The sequence below is a fragment of the Hordeum vulgare genome, chromosome 1H, assembly GCF_904849725.1.
Source record: "Hordeum vulgare subsp. vulgare chromosome 1H, MorexV3_pseudomolecules_assembly, whole genome shotgun sequence".
Lineage (NCBI taxonomy): Eukaryota > Viridiplantae > Streptophyta > Magnoliopsida > Poales > Poaceae > Hordeum > Hordeum vulgare.
The window spans coordinates 385122446-385142716 of NC_058518.1; the positions used below are offsets into that span (position 1 = coordinate 385122446).

Genomic DNA, 20271 nt, shown 5'->3' on the forward strand with positions numbered 1-20271 from the left:
GAATCTATTCGCATGTTGCTTGCATTTGCTTCTCATCATAACTTCAAATTATAGCAAATGGATGTGAAAAGTGCCTTTCTTAATGGTCCTTTAAATGAGTTGGTCTATGTCAAACAACCCCCGGGATTCGAACATCCCAAGCTCCCCAATCATGTGTACAAACTTAATAAGGCACTCTATGGCCTTAAACAAGCCCCACGTGCGTGGTATGAGTATCTTACTGAGTTGTTACAAGATCGTGGGTTTGAAATTGGGAAGATAGATCCCCCTATTTTTACTAAGAGGGTTAAAGGGGATTTGTTCATATGCCAACTATATGTTGATGATATTATCTTTGGCTCTCCTAACATTTCTTTCAATGAAGAATTTGCTGCACTAATGACCGAGAAATTTGAGATGTCCATGATGGGAGAGTTGAAGTTCTTCCTCGGCTTCGAGATTAAACAAGGCCTAGAAGGGACCTTCATCAAACAAGCCAAGTACACTCAAGACATGCTCAAACGGTTCGAGCTTGAAGATGTCAAGCCGGTCAAGATCCCCATGCCAACAAGATGCAAGCTTGAGAGTGATCCCAATGGTAAAGTAGTGGATCAAAAGGTATATCGCTCCATGATTGGATCCCTCCTTTACCTTTGTGCATCTAGACCAGATATTATGTTGAGTGTAGGGATATGTGCACGGTTTCAATCCGCACCAAAAGAAAGTCATTATATGGCTGTTAAGCGAATCTTTCGATATTTGGCTCATACCCCAAACTTTGGCCTATGGTATCCCAAAGGAGCAAACTTCAACCTAGTAGGCTATTCTGACTCGGATTGGGTAGGAGATTGTGTGGAGAGGAAGTCAACTTATGGAGGATGCCAATTCCTTGGTCGCTCACTGGTAAGTTGGTCTTCAAAGAAGCACAATTGTGTCTCACTATCATCCACTAAAGCTGAGTATGTGGCAGCTCCAAGTTGTTGTGCACAATTGCTATGGATGAGGCAAACTTTAAAGGATTACGGTGTCACTTGTGACAAAGTGTCTCTTCTATGTGACAATCAAAGTGCCATCAAGATTTCCCTCAACCCAGTGCAACATAGCAAGACCAAGCATATTAATATTCGCCATCACTTCATTCGTGAACATATCAAGCTAGGTGATATTGAGGTTCACTTCATCCACACTGAAGAGCAACTTGCAGATATTTTCACTAAGCCCCTAGATGAAGCAAGGTTTCGGGAGTTAAGGCATGAGCTAAATATCATTGATTCAAGTAATGTGGATTGAAGCTAGGCACGTTGCACCTTACTATGCATTCTATCTTGTTCTAGATGTAGGCATGGACATAGGAGGAGTGTTGTTCTCTCAATGAACTCTTCCTCCCCCCATTATGCATAAATCGATCTAGTCTTTCACTTTAGCCATTACCAAATGGCACTTGTGCTTCAAAGACGAGCGTTGGTCATGAACCCAAGGATAATTCTTCGTGGTGTCATACCTTTGTCTCAAACATAGGTGGCCTCTGCCACCGCCCCACCTTTCTCTCATATGGAAGAAAGGATACACAATGACAAGTCAGTATATCTTGCTGGTGCTATCATCTTATTTTCACTAACTTGTCATTTGCCCACGTCTTTCTCATCTCCTATGTCTCGTTGTGACATTTGCAGCGGTACTACCGCCAGGGGTAGCGATACTACCGCCAGGACCCCAGCGTACTACCGCCAGGGATAGCGGTACTACCGCCAGGACCCCAGTCTACCACGACCTAACTAGGACATTTTAGGTCTGTCTCAAGGGGGAGCGGTACTACCGCCAGGGGGAGCGGTACTACCGCCAGGACCCCAGCGGTACTACCGCTGCAGCCAGCGGTACTACCGCCAGGACCACAGCGGTACTACCGCCAGGTAGCGGTACTACCGCCAGGACCACATCGGTACTAAAGGAGGGGGGGCCCATTTTTCCTGCCTCTTTCTTCTTCCTCGTGGCTCCTCCCTCTCCAACCCCGAACACCCTCCTATTTGGATCTCTATCCATGGAGCCCCTTCTCTCCGTTGAGTTGGAGGGTTTGCCCCACTTCTCCTTCCTCCTCCAAGTGCCATGGACTCCGGTAAAGCTCCTCCCTCTACTCTCTTGGATGATGTTTTCTTGTTCTAGGGTTAGGAGCATTGGTGTTTTGGATCCATGTATATGGTATTGTGCTTTGTTCTTGGATGGCATGAAGGAGATATTCGAGGGGAGTGTACGTCCTATGATTCATTGCCTTTATGTTGCCATGCCCTAGGTTCTTCATGTTTTAGATCAAGCACTTCTTCTATTTTGGATTAGATCTAAAAACTTGAATCCTCTTAACTAGGCATGTCTTTATTTAGATGATTCCTGTGATTCTCATATTGTTAGGGCTGTGGTGGTGTTTTTAGTGATTTTACACAGTACCCATGGCCCTCGTAAATCCCATATAGCCGTTTCTATGGGTCCTTTTTCATATTCAGATCTGAAAGTCAACCCCTAGCGGTACTACCGCCAGAGGTAGCGGTACTACCGCGAGGACCCCAGCGGTACTACCGTCAGGGGTAGCGGTACTACCGCCAGGAGGAGATTTATTTTTATTTTTTCATTTGCTTGGCAATGCGAGTTTACTTTTATGCCTCTGTTTGGTTCCTTGCCTTGACTCCTTCTGTCGCTTTTTTTGGTGTGTGTCTTGTGTGTCACAGGTGGTGCTCGCCGCTCGAACCCCCCACGGGACACCCAGGCAAAGAATTATCGCAATCCAGAGGCTCCAGAGGGCTCTGCCACTTCCGGTCTGCAACCCAAAAAGAAGTCCTTCAAGAAGGCAGCTCACAAGGACAAGGGGGTCAACGTTCGCACTATGCCCCCTAAGGACTTTCTGCGGTTCCGCACAAAAATCACTATCTCCAAGAGAAGGCTGTGATCGGGGATGTCGAGCATGTGTGGTCAACGGATCACTGCAGGATCTATCGCGACATCAACAAGCATTTCAAGAAAAGTTTTGTTCCAGTTCAGTGGATTGACTTGGCTCATCTTCAGCGGAACCTGGATTACTTTGGTGACGCTCTCTCTTTGATTGATGAGCTGGGCATTAAGGAGATCATCTCCTTCAAGAAAGACTTTGATCTAGATGTTGTCGCCCAGTTCTATGTCACGGTTCACTTCTCGCGTGATGACGAGCGCACCCTGATTTGGATGACTGGTACTCAGAAGATGACAGGTTCCTGGTGTGAATTCATGGCATTTCTCAAGGTCGACTTTCAGGGAGCTCACACTCCGATTGGGTCGCGTCCTCATGCTGCAGCTTCCACTGATAGGGCCCCCACCAAGGACAGGTTGCAGCAACTTTATGTGAAGAAGGGTGTGCTCCCCAGGCATCTGGATATCATGCATCGGATCTTCCGCAACACCCTCTTCCCTCGCATTGGCAACTTCGACGAGGTGCACGGTTCTCTGGCTAAGATGCTTCTGCTTTGTGAGGAGGCTATGACTAAGGAGTCTGCCCCTCTCGATATTTCTGACGTCATGTTCACTGAGCTCTGGAACTGCATCATGATGCGCAAGGTTCCCATCTACGGGCCCTACTTGTTTGCCTATATTCGCCAGAAGTGGCAAGACACTTATCCGCTTGAGGAGTTCCACCTTCAGGCTGATTACTTTGTGCATGATCCTATCAAGCTCCGCATCAAGGACAAATGGGCCAACCCATCAACTTCATCTCAGCACATGGACACTGACACAAAGACTGCTGCTGAGAGAGGCACTGCTTCCCAGTCCCGCTCTTCTGCTATGCCATCTTGGGCAGTGAAAGTGCAGGATAAAATGAAGACTCTCTTCTGTATGCAGGCTAAGGGACAGTATCAGACTCATGTGGCCCAGAAGGAGAACCGTCAGAGGCACAAGCGTGTCCTGAGGACACTTGATGTTGAGATCTCCAGCGGCTCAGAGGACGACATCACTCTAGAGTCTGGTTGGATACGGGCTCAAGGTTATCAGTGGTATGATGCCGAGGAGGAGGAGGACAATGAGGAGGAGCAGGACGATCCGGATGCTACAGACGAGTCTGGGATGATGAGGATGAGGAGTGACCACCTGTGTCGTTAGGTGTGCCCCTTTTTGGTGTCTTGTGCCAAAGGGGGAGAGAGTCTAGGAGCTGGATTTGAGAGTTGAACTTTGCTTAGCTTTGCTTATCTTTCATGTTTGCTTTGAACTTGGTTTGCTTCTATTTTCTATCTTTGCTTTGTGTGACATGAGACATGAACTAGTGTGAGATTTATTTCCATCATATGCTGTGAGTCATATGCTTCTTAGTTTCATTTTTCTCTATCTTTTTGTTCACATGTTACTCACTGTGCAAATCTGGTATTGTCATCAATCCACCAAAAAGGGGGAGATTGTTAGGGCATAGTTTATGCCTAAGTAATTTTGGTGATTGATGACAGTACCGCAAAGGACTAACCGTGTGTGTTAAGATTTCAGATAACACACGTCAACGGCACAAGACGACTCGCCCCCCTCTTTCCATGGAACAGGAGCACGGTGTACTCTACGATTCTCTTTATTTGAGTCATAGGAACGCCGTACTATTAAGAGGGGACCCGTAGTGGAAAGGTTTGGGTGGAATCAATTTTGCACGCACACACTTTGGAGTGGCTCCCGCCTTTGTGTTTATCTCTTCTTTGCAAATGGTCCCTCAGCGGTAGTACCGCTAGCCTAGCGGTAGTACCGTTGGAGTGCTAGCGGTAGTACTGCTGCAACCAGTGGTAGTACCGCTAGCTCGCGGTAGTACCACCCCTGGTTAGCGGTAGTACCGCTCCAGGAGCTTAGTACCGCCTTCATAGCGGTTGTACTTCGACGGACCTTTTTGCGAAGACTTTCTTGGCAGTGGTTGGCCCGGTAGTGCTTATGCACTACCATGGGCCCAGCGGTAGTACCGCTGCAGCCAGCGGTAGTACCACTGGAGTGCTAGCGGTAGTACCGCTAGGCACGGGCTGTGAGTGGGAAAACGGTTGGATCCCCCCCCACTATATAAGGGGTTCTTCTAGCTGTGGAACCTTATCTCTTACCCTCCCAAGCTCCATTGTTGCTCCCTAAGCTCAAAAGTGCCCGATCTCTCTCCCTAGCCAATCAAACTTGTAGATTCTTTAGGGATTGGGTGAGAAGGCCTAGATCTACACTTCCACCAAGAGAAAAGTTGATTCCCCCCACCGATCCCTTGCGGATCTTGTTACTCTTGGGTGTTTGAGCATCCTAGACGGTTGAGGTCACCTCGAAGCCACATTCTATTGTGGTGAAGCTTCGTGGTCTTGTTGGGAGCCTCCAAGCTTTGTGTGGAGTTTACCCCAACCTTGTTTGTAAAGGTTCGGTCGCCGCCTTCAAGGGCACCTATAGTGGAATCATGGTACCTTGCATCGTGCGAGGGCGTGAGGAGAATACGGTGGCCTTAGTGGCTTATTGGGGAGCATTGTGCCTCCACACCGCTCCAACGGAGACATACTTCCTGTCAAAGGGAAGGAACTTCGGTAACACATCCTCGTCTTCATTGGTTCCACTTGTGGTTTTCTCTAACCTTTACTTTGTGTATGCTTATGTTGTTGTCTATCTCTTACTTGTCTTAGTAGCTCTTGTAGTTAGCTTCATTACGGTTCACCCCATTGTTGTTATCTTTGTGAACCCGTATGTTGTTTACCCTAACTTGCTAAGATTAATTAAAAAGTGGTCGTTGCCTATTCACCCCCCTCTAGTCAACCATATCGATCCTATCACTACTATTACTCCACTCATCGACCGCTATCCAGCATGCATCTAGGGTATTAAGTATGAAACGGAGTAATGCTTTGAGCAAGATGACATGATGTAGAAAAAATAAACTCAAGAAATATGAATAAACCCCATCGTTCTATCCTTAATGACAACAATACAAATACGTGTCATGTCCCCTTCTATCACCGAGATTGAGCACCATAAGATTGAACCTATTACAACGCACCACTCCCACTAAATATAAATCTAACTAGTTGGCCAAACCAAACCTATAAACTCAAGAGAAATACGAAGCTATAATAATCATGCTTAAAAGAATTCAGAAAATACTCAATTAATATTCACGAGTAATCTGATCATAAACCCACAATTCATCGGATCCCAACAAGCACAACCCAAAGAAGATTACATTGAATAGATCACCACGAGAATCGCGGTGAACTTTGTATTGAAGATCATAGAGAGAGATATCCATCTAGGTACTAGCTATGGACCGATAGCTCTGTGGTAGAATACTCACACACCATCACGGGGTCAGCAATGTTGATGTAGAGGCCCTCCATGATAGATCCTCCCTCCAGCAGGGCACCAGAACAGGGCTCCGCATGGGATCACAACAGAACAGAAGGTTGCGGCAGTGGAAAACGTATTTTTCAGCTGGTTCTCCGGTGTTTTCATTTATAGAGACAGTGTTAGGTTAGGAGGATCCACGAGGTGGCCTCAAGGCATCAAGGCACACCTACCCCCCAGGGCGCGCCCTGTTGCCTTGGCATCGGCTCGTGCGGCCTCCGACTTCCCTCCGAAGCTTCCACGTCTTATTTTTGTCCAGAAAAAACTGTAAACAAGTTGCGTGGCATTCGGACTTCGTTTGGTACCGATTTCCTGAAAAGCTAAAAGCATGCAAAAAACAACAACTCACATTAGGCACTCAGTTAGTAGGTTAGTTTCCAAAAATTATATAAAACATCATATAAATGCATATAAAATATCCAAGAATGATAATATAATAACATGGAACATTCAAAAATTACAGATACATTGGAGACATATTAGTGTGCTCCACATTGCTCATTGGTGATGACCCAACCTCCCTTTTCCCCGCCAGAAAAAGATATTTTTAAATGATCATAATAATCTTCTTCCACTTCAACATATGAATGATCATTGTGAGAACAGAGCTCATTGAAATCAACATCCCAGTATGAATAGGACCTGCTGAACTAGGATTTCCTTTTTCTTTCTCATTAACAATATTTTGAAAATAAAAATAGTTCCTTACTTGTTTCATATTATCAATGATCTCCAGGTTATAATCAACCATATCTATTGAACACCCGAGGTCCATACCAACCATGTGAGACATATGTAAAGGAGAAGCTTTATCTTTATTGGGGGGATTGGAATCATTGCCATAATCATTTCTATTTGCAGCTCTTTTCTTGGACAAGTATTCAGTTCTCACATCTTAACATACTTGAGTCTGATACATCTTTTGGGAGGACCAATCTCTTCCTTTTATGATGTCTCATCATCTTGATCACTCTCAGATTTAATCATTTTAGTACCAAAATATTCCACAATCTCTTGACTTCCATTTTAATCTAGAGCCTCGACATGCACATAACTATCTTTAGCTTATCCTGACTATCATCAATGTTAAGGTCCTCGTCAGCTAAATCTACAAAATCCTGATATGTAGCTTCTCTTTACTCAATCTTTTGGATCAATTTCTCAAGCCTCTCTTGTTGAATCTTAGTCATTATTTCTAGTTTCTTCTTGTTAGTTTCCAGATCAACCATTTTATTTTCTTCAATAGCCCTTCAAGCAGATTGTGTGGCTTTATCTTCTTCCATCTATTGGACCCTAGTCATAACCATCTCAAGATCAATTTTAATATTTTTCCCGTCACGAGGCTAATTAATCTGATTGCTCTTTTGAGCAGGCACACCTCAATTTTCATGTTTAGTTCCTCAAACTGAACTAAATTAGGGCTACCCAAAGAAATAACCTCTCTACGAGGATCATTCCCAATGTTGCTCTTGAACTATTGTATGTGATGTTGAGTGTTGATGTATGTATTTTTTGGGCTCATTTCACTATAATGTTATGATTTTGGATAATATGATCTTGTGTTGTATGTGTTAATTGTTGTTGTTGGTTATCTGTGTCAATAAATTGTATTTAGAAGTTTTCATCACACGGGCGGGTATACTAGCGGGGAGGAATTACTCTTGGGTGATGGGTATGGATGAAAATATTCCTTGTGATGGGTATGAGGATGGATAATGGGAAAAATTGTGCTTCGTGGGTATGGTAAAAAGCCTTTCCTCAATGGAGTAATTATTTCTTTCCATCTTGAGTACCGAATACAGACAATTGGAGCGAGTAAATAAAGAAGAAATAAAGGGAGACGTTTTCTTTGGAAAAGAAAGTGTTGGACAAATGTTTAGGTGTCTTTTTTTGTCCTTTCGCAACTTGTGTCCTACTCAGGAAGATAAGGCAAGAGTGGCTCCCTGAAGTTAATAATATTCTTTCCGCCCACCTGTGCCCCCGTTCCGACGTTGCGTTTCCGACCGATCTCGTGGGATCCAGCATTCATTCGTTTGCGTCAATGTGTTTGCGGGTTGGATCCTTTTGATCTACGATTCTCTTCATCAACAATAATTGTTGTATTGATGTACTAATCCTATGGAGCCTTAACACAATGACTTTTCGACTATTTACTACAACAAGGTTTTTCCGACTTTCATGAGGGAGGAACAATGACGGCGGCACACCTTGCTCTAGTGAATGTAGTCGTCACTAGTTAATTTACGGATCTCAAAGTAAATTTATTTCTGATGTTCTTTGTATTATCTTGACATGTTAATGAATAGATTGAAAGTTTTCTCAATGACTAAATTTGTCATAGAAATGACATGGAAATTCTGGCTTAGCCACCTCCGGCTGCCTACGCAAATATACGAGGTAAACGCGTCTCTCCGTCTGGCCCACTTCGCACGCCCGGTAGCCGGGCCCGGAAACGCGAAGGCAACCAGAAAGTATACTGAAAAGAGGCCCGTTAAAGAAGAAGAAGAGCAAAAAATAAAAAGAGCAACGGAAAATAAACTAGGCACAGCCGAGCCGGAGCAAGGAAAGGCGCACGCACCCACCTCACTCTCCCCACTCAAGTACACACTCCTCGCTGCTCGCTCCCCGCCCTGACGGACGGCAGAGTGGGGGGAGAGGAAGAAGAAGCCCGAGCAGAGAGAGCGGCGGCAGCCAGAAGACGGAGAGAGAGAGGGAGGAGGGGAGGGAGATCTGCGCGGGGGAGGAGCAGCGATGGGGTGCGCGGCATCCAAGGTGGAGCAGGAGGACACGGTGCGGCGCTGCAAGGAGCGCCGGCGCAACATCAAGGACGCCGTGACGGCGCGCCAGCTGCTCGCCTCGGCGCACGCCGACTACCTCCGCTCCCTCCGCATCACGGCCGCCGCGCTATCCCGCTTCGCGCAGGGCCACTCGTCGCTCACCGTCTCCCACCACACCGCGCCCGTCCTCCTCACCACCGCCGCGCCGCCGGCCCTGCACGCGCCCGGCCCGACCGCCGCCACCTCCTCCGTCGCCTCGTCCTCGCTGCCGCCCCCCACGCCGCTCCCTCGCCACCAGCCGCCGCCGCCGCCACCACCAGTACAGCAGCAGCAGCCGCAGGCGGCCGCCGCTGCGCTCAGGGTCGACATGGATCCGAGGATGCGGCGGCTCAAGGTGCCGCACATCCTGTCGGACTCGAGCGTCGCGTCGTCGTTCCGGAAGCCGCCGGTGGTGGGGACGCCCTCCTCCTCGTCTGCCTGGGACTGGGAGAACTTCTACCCGCCGTCGCCGCCCGACTCCGAGTTCTTCGACCGCCGCAAGACCGATCTCGAGGAGGCAAACCGCCTCCGCGAGCTCGACGACGAGGCCAAGGCGCGGGGCTACACCCAGCGCCGCCACGACCACCTCAAAGAAGAGGACGAGGCCGACGACGGCCAGGGAGAAGACGAGGAGGAGACGGAGCGGGAGGATATGCATTGCGGCGGATGGGAGGACGAGGAGGACCACTACGCGTCCACGACCACGTCGGAGACCAGATCAGAGGAAGGCGAGGTGGGGAATAGATCCGAGTGCGGTTTCGCCGCCAGATCGGAGTACGGCGGGACGGCGCCGTCCGAGTACGCCGCCGTGCCAATGCAGCTGAGGAGGGCCGAGAGGTCAGGGGTCGGGGACTCCTTCTCCACGGTCACGGGGGCGACCGAGATGCGGATGGTGGTGCGCCACCGCACGCTCTCAGAGATCGTCGCGGCCATCGAGGAGTACTTCGTCAAGGCGGCCGACGCCGGCGACGGCGTGTCGGAGCTCCTGGAGGCCAGCCGCGCCCAGCTCGACCGCAACTTCCGGCAACTCAAAAGTAATCTCCATTACACGAATTGCGCCCCGGAATAATGCGGTTCAAATGCTATTCTTGCAAGCGCTTTAGGATTATTATTTTTATAACAAAGATGCAATGCTTTCTTGCCCAAATGGCGACAATGCTTTAGCATTTTGGATTAATCTGATTTCTCCTTTGGCAGAGACGGTGTACCACTCCAACAGCGTGCTGTCAGCACTCTCGTCAACATGGACTTCGAAGCCGCCATTGGCTGTGCGCTACAAGTTGGACACCAATTCACTGGAGATGGGGTCAATGGAAGGGAAGAGCCATGGGTCAACACTGGAGCGGCTCTTGGCCTGGGAAAAGAAGCTATATGAGGAGGTCAAGGTAATTTTGCTATCCATCTCGAGGCCATTGGTCACTGTTAATTATACTTTTCAAGTTAACAGTTGAGTACATTGCTCAAATTGGTATTGCTCTGCTGTAAAAAAAGTTGTCAGCTAAGCAGTTAAGAACTTAAAACTATGCTATGACTGTTAGTTATGCTTCATTTGTTGTCGATGGAACACATTGAATTGTGCAGCTTGGCTTTACTTGTGAATGATCCAACTACATTGGCTAGAGGATATTAGCTTATGTTTTCGGACATCAACAAGGCAGGCTTTGTGATCTTCCAAATTCTAGTATGATCAAGCAATGAAATGAGCATGTAATGCTAATGCTAGAATAAGATGTGCATCATCTGTATTTAACCCATGATAGGATGAAATGAAACTAGCTAAAACACTTACACCATGAAGAGACCTCTATCTCTTGGCGCTTTTAGGATTCTGGTAGGTACAAATGAATTATAGAAAACAAATGACTAGGCATTGTTTCTGTTTTGCTAGATTAGGTGATGCCTCTCTAGATTTGAAGTTGGTGTCTTGATATAATTTAATGTATAGCAGTCCTCCCTTTTGTTCAGCAATTGTGGAAGAAGAATCTGATCCTGTTGCAGAAAGCTTCTTTAGAGAGGCCCTGCACTTTCCTCCTTTGGAACAGCTGGAGCATTGGTTTGATAATTTTAGCTGCTTTCAGCAAAGGCAGCAGTGGTACATGCCATTAGATCTCCTAACCACACATTCATATTTTCCTCCCTTCCTTTATTCCTCTGTTTTTGTCTAAACTAATCATCCTTTGAGATTCTTTACTTTAACCTCGAGGAATCGTCTTTAAGGTACATAATATATCTGATAATGCTGAGCAAGAGAAAGTTCCTTGGCTGGGGCATTGCCTTTGGCTGCTATAGAAACCACTGCAACATTTATATTGGATAAATTTTGTGAGGCCAATCACTGTTCATTTAGTTTCCTTAATTTGGGATAGAATGTTACTATTGCCTTCTAAGTTATTGCACTGTACTTGATGTTTTTTCTTGTATATAGTACTAAGCACTTTGTCGAGCCCAACTATTCAGATATTCAAGCATATATGGATTTATTTGAACTTCTGCAGGCTAGAGAGAGCGTGAAGATTGAGCATGAGAAGAAGCTTTCTACCCTGCAAAGCTTGGAATACAGAGGGAGGGATAGTGCCAAGCTGGACAAGACCAAGGCCTCCATAAACAAGCTGCAATCGCTGATCGTTGTTACGTCGCAAGCAGCCACTACCACATCCTCAGCCATCGTCAGGGTCCGGGACAATGAGCTCGCACCGCAGCTTGTCGAGCTTTGTTTTGCGTAAGTCATGTCGCTTGTTCTGGGACCCTTGATTCCAGATCTTGTGATGCTGCCCTGGAAGTACTTAACTGTTTCTGAATTTTGACATGCAGGTTGCTGAGCATGTGGAGATCGATGAACTACTTCCATGAGACCCAGAATGAGATCGTTCAGCAAGTGCGCGGTCTGGTGGACAACTCCATGGCCGAGTCGACGTCCGACCTTCACCGGCTTGCGACCCGTGATCTCGAGGCCGCCGTCTCGGCATGGCACTCGAACTTCAACCGGCTCATCAAGTATCAGCGTGAATACATCCGCTCTCTGTATGGCTGGCTGAAGCTGACACTCTTCCAAGTGGACAGCATTTCCCCACAAGAGGCTCACGCGTCACTCATCTCACGCGAGCTCACCACCTTCTGCGACGAGTGGAAGCAAGCATTGGACCGGCTTCCAGACGCTGTGGCTTCGGAGGCCATCAAGAGCTTTGTGAATGTCATCCATGTCATCTACACCAAGCAGGCAGAGGAGATGAAGATCAAGAAGCGGACCGAGACGTACTCAAAGGAGCTGGAGAAGAAGACCAACTCGCTGAGGGCCATCGAGAAGAAGTACTACCAGTCGTACTCGATGGTAGGCCTTGGGCTTCCTGGCAGCGGGCGTGACGGCATCGAAGGGCACACGTTCGACGCGCGCGACCCTCTCTCCGAGAAGAAGACCGAGATCGCCCAGTGCCGCCGAAAGGTGGAGGATGAGATAACGAGGCATGCCAAGGCCGTGGAGGTGACAAGGTCCATGACGCTGAACAACATCCAGACTGGCCTGCCAGGAATGTTCCAGGCCATTGCTGGCTTCTCGGGCACGGTCGTGGAGGCCCTCGACGTGGTCTGCCGGCGAGCCGGATCGGTGCGGTAGGAGGATGTCAGCCCCCATCTGAGCATCATTTTGGTGTGTCTCTCTGTCTGTCTCTTTGGGTGGTCCGGTGATCTATATAGGAAAAATGCAATATATATATAGTTAAGTTAAAGCTTAGGGATGAAACGTGGGGGAGAAGAGAAGGCTTGTTTGTTGGGGATTGATCATTTTGGTTGTAGATAATGATTTTGCCCAGGATCGCCGCTCGTCTTGCTTGTACAGGCGCTGTGGCCACCTTGTCGCGCTCTCATGGTGGAGTTTACGCTTGCTCTTATTCCCTCTCGCAACTTGAAATCCATGCTCGTGTCTGTTGCCAAGCTCTGCTGTTTGAAGTGGTTCAGAGCTGTTGGGGGGAAGGATCCCCAAGTCTCAAGTCTCAAGTCTGAAGTGAAAGCAGCTGCTGTGTTTTCCCCGGCGGTGGGCGCTGCTGTCCCTGCATCTTTTCTGTTGCCTCGCTGCCTGCCTGGATGCAGGACGTCTCACGTTGATTTTTGCTGCCCCATTTCGGTCCACTGCAGTTAATTGCCCTGCTGCTTCCATTGTGCAAAGCCGACAATGTCCTCTGCTGAGACATGTGCTCTCCTCGCCATACGCCCTGTGCAAGGATATCGTCTCTTGACTTCACGGGCTTCCGGTCCAGCCAGGTGGCGAGGCGCCGTTTGGAACACCCGACAGGAAGGAACTGATAAGCCGTTTCACCGTGAAACTCCAAGCATGTAGACCGATCCCGACGATTTCACCGTGAAGCAGTGCCAGCCAAATGCTGCGCCCGCTGCTGCCTCTTCGACCCAATTTGCCCAATGGCATGGTGGCTTCATTGGTTCACGGCGGCCTGCGTTGCGTTTCTGTGGGGAGTGAAGTGGAGTTGAGTGTGCGTACAGCCGCAAGGCTGGCATTTGGACCTATCCTGCGGTTAGTTGGGCACAGCACGGCAGTGCTACAAGGACGCACGTTGGCATGCAACGCAATGCAAAGCAAGGCAACCTTTCCTCTCCGAAAGGGGCACGAAAAAGTGGTTGGCGCCATGTTCGTCTCCAGGAGCGGCCGGCGCCATGATTCCGGTTCACACAGCCTGCTGGATTTTGTTTTCTCCTTCATCCTTAGCGAGGATGGCGGATGGGTTTTAATTGGAGGAGATGAGGGAATTAATCTGGCCATTGGCATTAGAATCATCAACACGTGCATCAGTGCATGGATCATGGATGTGTATGCCCTTCTTCCTCCTCCTCCTGCTTGGGACCCCAACTGCTGCTATTCAAGTTGGAGATGGACCGAGCTAGGTTCCAAAAACCCTTGGTGCTGGATGGATGGAGAATCTGGGAATAAAGAGCCCTAGTTTGTAGGTGGTGGTCTGGTCTGGTGGAGCTGGGCGGGCTATGGACCAGACAAGGGCTAGGCACCTAGAGGGGCGGGGAGCTTCTATTCTTGAACGGGCAAGGATAAGGCCTGCCAAGGCTGTCGGTAGTGCCTCCCAGTCATGGCGGCTCCCTCCCTCCCTCCATTTATTTACTGTGCCTCTAGCTCTAGGACGGTAGCTCTAGGACGGTGAGTGCTTCACTAGCATAGCGATAAGACCGATGGCCGCTTTGCCCCTGTGTTCTCTGTGTGACAGCGGCCAAGGGCGCGAGTGACAACGAACTAGCAGTGCCGGCTACCACGGTTTTGTTCATAAACGAAAAACTCCAAAAGCACATGCCAGTTACTCCCTCCGTTCCTAAATATAAGTCTTTTTAAAAAAATTTCACTATTAAACTACATACAGATGTATATAGATATATTTTAAAATAAAGATTTATTCATTTTGCTACGTATGTAGTCTTCTATTAAAATGTCTAAAAGACTTATATTAAGGAACGGAGGGAGTACTACACTACAAACACATGTCGAATGCTGTTTTCTCGTTTCATTGCCGCGCGATTGTTTAGGTCCTCTTTGATTCCAGTGTTTTTCAGAATATAATACTCTCTTGTAAGCACATTACTTTGGTTTAGTACAAAATTGTTACTCCCTCCATTCCATAATACAATGCCTTCTGGATTTTTGAGGTTTAAATTTAATCATAAATTTAACCAACGTGGACGATTGCGACGGGAAGAAAAATTATACCATCAAAAACTCCATTCAAATATGAATCCAATGACATAGTTTTTGCTTCTGCCACAATTGATCTCGTTGATTAAATTTATGATCAAACTTCGAAGTCGGGAAACACGGACACAGTACATTGTAAAATGGAGGGAGTACTAACTTTGTATTTGCCGCTGTTTTAGTATGAAATTATACTAACTTTGTACTAAAAAGGAGTAAATAACATCAAATTACCACTTTTCATCTTGGAGTTGCAACAACAACCACATTTTTCTTTGTCGCACATACCTATCAATTTTGTGGTTAGGTGTTTCAAAAAACCCAAAATGGCTAGGGGGAAGGGGAGCGTTAATGCGCGTTACTACCACACTGGTGCGGTCAGAACAAACTCGCCCGGTCATAGGTACACCGAGCCTCCCTCTCCCTCCCTCGCTTGCTCTCACGATGTTGTCTTTCTCCTCCTAGCTTGATGCCATCGTCGATGATCCTAGTGATCGCCACCCTTCCGCTATGCCTTCCTGGAATGCCGTGGAATCGAGCACCAACGATGAATTCAACACGACCAACATGGATTTTGAGCACTAACTAAGTTTTTTCTAAGAGAACTCGGGTTAGGGTTATTTTGACCTAGGATTTTGATCTCTTTGCGTGCGGTCAGATTCACACTATTGTTGATGTTGTTTTGGCAGGAGACCCTTGATAGCATTGGAGAGCCCCTTTTTGTGTCCACCTGGAGGAATCTAAAGCCAAATCCATGTTGCACCAAATAAGGTCTAATAAGTGTGTGGCGTTTGAAGGAATTAACACTCAAATATGTTTTTAATGATGTACAATGTAGGTTAGCTAGCAAGATGTTCTCCCAGTTTAGCATCACTCAGATCTATCAATTACATGTGTGCTAGTGACTGAACCGAGTAGTGGTATTTATTTCTGAACCCAGACAACATATGGAATTAAATTTGCCTCGTAGTATAAGTAGCACATGAAAATCATGTTTGCATTTGTTGATTGGGTGCTTACATTTAGAACTTTAGTAATGAACTTCTACTAGTATGCTGAATGGGTACACTTTGACAGAATTTGAGTATTCTGCTAGAATAGTGAATGGGTACATTTTGACTGAATTTAGGTATGTTTTAGTATGCTAACTCGATACACTTTGCATGTATTTGGGTGTTGTGACAATGTAACTCTCTATGCATTTGCTAGTATTTAATTTGCATAGTGTCTTACAATGCGACCAAAAAAGAGCGCGCACGCGTGTGTGTGTGTGTGCAAGGATGTAGTTATATTGCACAACTTTAATGTGTCTTGTTGTAGTGATAGTATGTGTCCTAAATCCTCATAGTTGCAGTATCTCTATCATCATATACATGTTAACAAAGTGCTATGTGTTTGTTGCCAATTAGGCATTGTCAATTGTGTTGTAATTATGCACTTACAATTGCACAGAGGGGGTGTGAACTATGGTGTTGTGAAGTGGCTTGACATGCCTTAGCTTGTTATTCTTCAGAATAATATTAAGAAGTTATGTGAAATGTTTCATGAGCAGAATTATGGCAGGGTCACTCACAAGCAGGCTTACGAGAAACAATCAGCCAAGATCAAGAAGGAGAATGAGACTCTGTGCAACAAGTATACCCAGATTTTGGAAGGTCTTTTCAAGATGTTTGATTACGAATATTGGAAGGTGGAGTTGATGGACTACCAGAAGGCTGTAGATGAGGAAGAGTTTGAGAAGAGGAAGAAAGAGCTAGATGATAAGGCCGAGTTGGAGGTGCATATTGAAAATCTTAAAGTTGCCAAGGAGCACAGGTGAACGTTTTCCTTCTGAAATTGACGAGTCTACATATACCGAAAAGATACTTGAAAAATTCAACACAGATAAGGCATATCCATCAAAGACACTAATGATCGCCAGATGTCCTAATAGTGATAAAGACTCATTTAGACCTAAGGGTGACGGTGAAGGGTATTGGGACACAAGTTTTCATATATGAGTGCAACTGGGGTACTAATGTATCTAGCAAACACCATCGGTCTTCATATATCATTTGAAAAGAATTTATTTGCGAAATACGATGCAACATAGTGAAAAGACATTGAGTTGGTGTGAAGAATATTTCCAATATTTTCAAGGAACCACAAATCTTGGCTTGTTCTATAATAAAACAAGATAGGACCATGGTTGGATATTGTGATACTCGATATCTATCATACCACCATAATACCAAATCACATATTGGGTTTGTCTTCTTGAATAGAGCATAACCTTCTATTTGAAGTAAAAAAAACTTTGGTGGCTATTGTCGGTGTCAAAATCGACAGATCTCGGGTAAGGGGCCCAAGCTGTGAGATCGGATCGAGGGTAAAGAGAGACAAAGAGCACAAGGATTTTATCCAGGTTCGGGCCCTCTCGATGAAGGTAAAACCCTACGTCCTTCTCTTGTTGTATTGATGATGTAGCGATTATAGAGTTGATCTACCTCGATATCGTGAGTTTGTGGGTCAAATCCTAGGGGTTATGATGTTGTGCCCCTCCCCTTTACGTGCAAAACCCCACATTTCATATAGGCAGCACGGGTATCTAGCGTTACATGAATGTAGGTTACCATCTATGGATTACATGACGAATGAATCATCCTCGCCCTGGAGTGCATGCCATGTCTTTGGTAGAATCTGATATGTTCAATTGCTTCATTGGGACTCCGAGGTCCTTCCTCCAGGGTGGGCGTCCAGCACAACCCATGGACATGTCCACCTCGGCTGGGATCACTTAGTCCAGCAATCCCTCAGTAGCCCCCGAACTAATCTTTGATGCCAAGCATAAGCATCTTCATCGGGCAATCTTCTTTGGATATGTAACTTCAGATAATGGAATCCTGGTTTGACTAACGAGTTCAATAGTTCTCAAGTGATCTACGTGGCATCTTCTTTTGCCCGAAATTTTTATCCGAGTCACGAGGACCAAAACATAGACCGATCATGTAACAAGGCAGTGTCAACCTTTTCCAAATCATCGTATTAATGACATCACACATATCGGTCATAACTTACTCAAACCATGGTTCGAGGCATCCCTTGGCATGTCGTATCAAAACAGAGATCATGCCCCACGTTTTGAGGGGATATCATCAATTGAGTACTACACCCACGCGTCCACAATGGCTTGATCTAATCGAAACATGGCAATTTTACTAGCGTTGTTAAGGGGACCTTTCACATTTTCACCATCCTATAAAGGCCCCGGGTGGTTAATCCTTTCTCCTCATGCTCCCTTACTACCCGTGCATCAAAACATCCTCCGCTTCCAGCAACCACATGCCTCCCCGCTCAAGTTCTTCCACCGCAATGGCAGACACAAATCTGAAGGGGCAGTGGGTCCCTTCAAAGGTAGATCTTGCCACCATCGACGAGTTGCAGGAAGTGGGATACATTCCTGCAGGTGTCGCCTGCAGGGTGCCGGAGCCCAACTTGCGCATCCCACTTCCCAAGCCAAGGAGCGGGTTATCTTCATCCTGCATCCTTTCATGCGGGGGGTTCTTTTCTTCTACGGGATCAATTTCTACAACCTCGCCCCCAATTCCATCCTCCACCTTGTTGCCTTCATCATGGTATGCGAGGCCTTCCTGAGGATCCTAACACACTTCGGCTTGTAGTTAAAGACCTTCTAATGCAAGCCAAAGAGTGGCAACAACCGCGATGGAGGTGGCGGCCTCCTCAAATGTGGGAGGGGTAATGATCAACAAACTCTAGAAAGAGGAGTGGTTGAAGGGCACCTACCGGGAGATGGTAAAGATATGACAACAGGAATGGTTTTACATCACCGAGCCCCGCGCCGAGAATCTTGCCACACTTCCACACTTTATAAGGCTGCCCCCAAGGAAGCTGGACTCCTATCAATCAAGGAGGTTGGATTGGGGTAACTCCGAGGGGATATCCATCCTCGAGTCGAAGAACCACAAAGCTCGGGACCCACGTCAAGCTGGTGGACATCATCGACATGATGCTGCACCACGACATCCTGCCGCTCCAACATTAGGCCAACCCGATGTGACTCCACAAGCCCGAGAACCCACAGACGATCAACCACTTTTTCCACACCGACATGAAAGGTGTGTGGACGTCCTTGTTCAAGCCGAAGGTGACCGAGTTCCTGGTGCACGGGCCTAGCAGCGACTACTTGGAGACGCGCGCTCCGGAGAAGGTAATCTCTCCTTCCGCTGACCCTCTACATCCAAAGACTATTCTTTATAAATTAGATATTTCTATTTATGTGCAGAAGTGGATGGATCATGAAGCAAACATAACCGCTTGACCTCTCTGCCCGAAGACGCCATCTCCCTCGCTATCCTGGTGCTTCTGTCCATGGCACATTCAAAGGGCCCGACCAAGGCTAAAAATGAGTTGGGGAGAAATAAGGAAGAAGACTGGAGCTGTTCAAATCTAGGAACCCTCGGATTCCAAGTCCAAGGACATCAAGTCTCGCTCCTCCGATGGAGGACCAAAGGAGGGGGAAGAGGAGAGTGAGGACAACCCCTCCCCTCTAAAGGAAGAGGGCGGCATCCGAGGACACCATTGGAGTGGAGACCCGCGGAGGTTGGAAATGTTTTGTGAGGGCATGTGATGCCGTGTCCCGCAAGGCCAAGGCCCATGTCATTCTCACCTCTTCGGAGAGTGAGGAATCCGAGGCTGGTAGGCACATGCCACCGTTGAGGAGGTACCCCCTTCTAACTTTTATCTTGCGCTTCATAAAACGTCTGCATTTTCCTCTCGGTTTTCTGATGCTCCCCTTCTGCCTTCTTCAGGACCCATGGGTCATTCCCAAGTGATGGGGGATCAAGCGGGCATCCTCCAGGCAGCCCATCCGATGGGCATCGCCCTACCCTTACCGCACATGAAGCACCGGGGGGGGGGGCAACCTCACCAGCTCCACCCGTGCATACCATGGGGGGAAGTACCAGCATGCCCATGGTTGGGGTGGAATCTTCGGTCATCGAGGGCCCATGACAAAGGTTGCTTCTTCTAAATAAGGAACAAAGCTGGGAGGACCAGCATCCTCGGCGTCCGAGGGTGCCGAGATGCCTCGGCCATCCGCCCCGGTGCCCCCCTCTCCGCTAAGGGAGGGAGCGAGGTAGTTTGTTCACCTTCACCCCGCAAAAGGATAGGTGTTCAAGGGGTGTGCCAAGGAGGTGGAAGCAACCATGGAGGGCTCTTCCATCCGTGTCGATCACCACACAATGATGGGTGCAGTGTTGCAAAGCTACCGGTCTGCGAATGCCGACATGAGGGGGACCTTCAAAGGCCTTTTGCGAGGCTCTGAGGTAAGCTGTGCTTTTGCTTCTCCTTGATAATACAACCAACATATAGAATTGCTAGTAGATAGGATACAACAAGGGATATTCAGTAGAAGATGATTTGGTCCAAGGACCG

General features: G+C 47.4%; 1 protein-coding gene across 1 annotated transcript; it reads left to right on the forward strand.

Moving 5' to 3' along the window:
* The first annotated feature begins 8873 nt into the window (after positions 1–8873).
* Positions 8874–13024, forward strand: LOC123439302 (protein ROLLING AND ERECT LEAF 2-like). Its single transcript, XM_045116041.1, has 4 exons — positions 8874–10174; positions 10338–10525; positions 11636–11859; positions 11952–13024. Exons 1-4 carry the CDS (start codon positions 9076–9078, stop codon positions 12748–12750), a joined length of 2310 nt encoding a protein of 769 aa, XP_044971976.1. The 5' UTR covers positions 8874–9075; the 3' UTR covers positions 12751–13024.
* The last annotated feature ends 7247 nt before the right edge of the window (positions 13025–20271 follow it).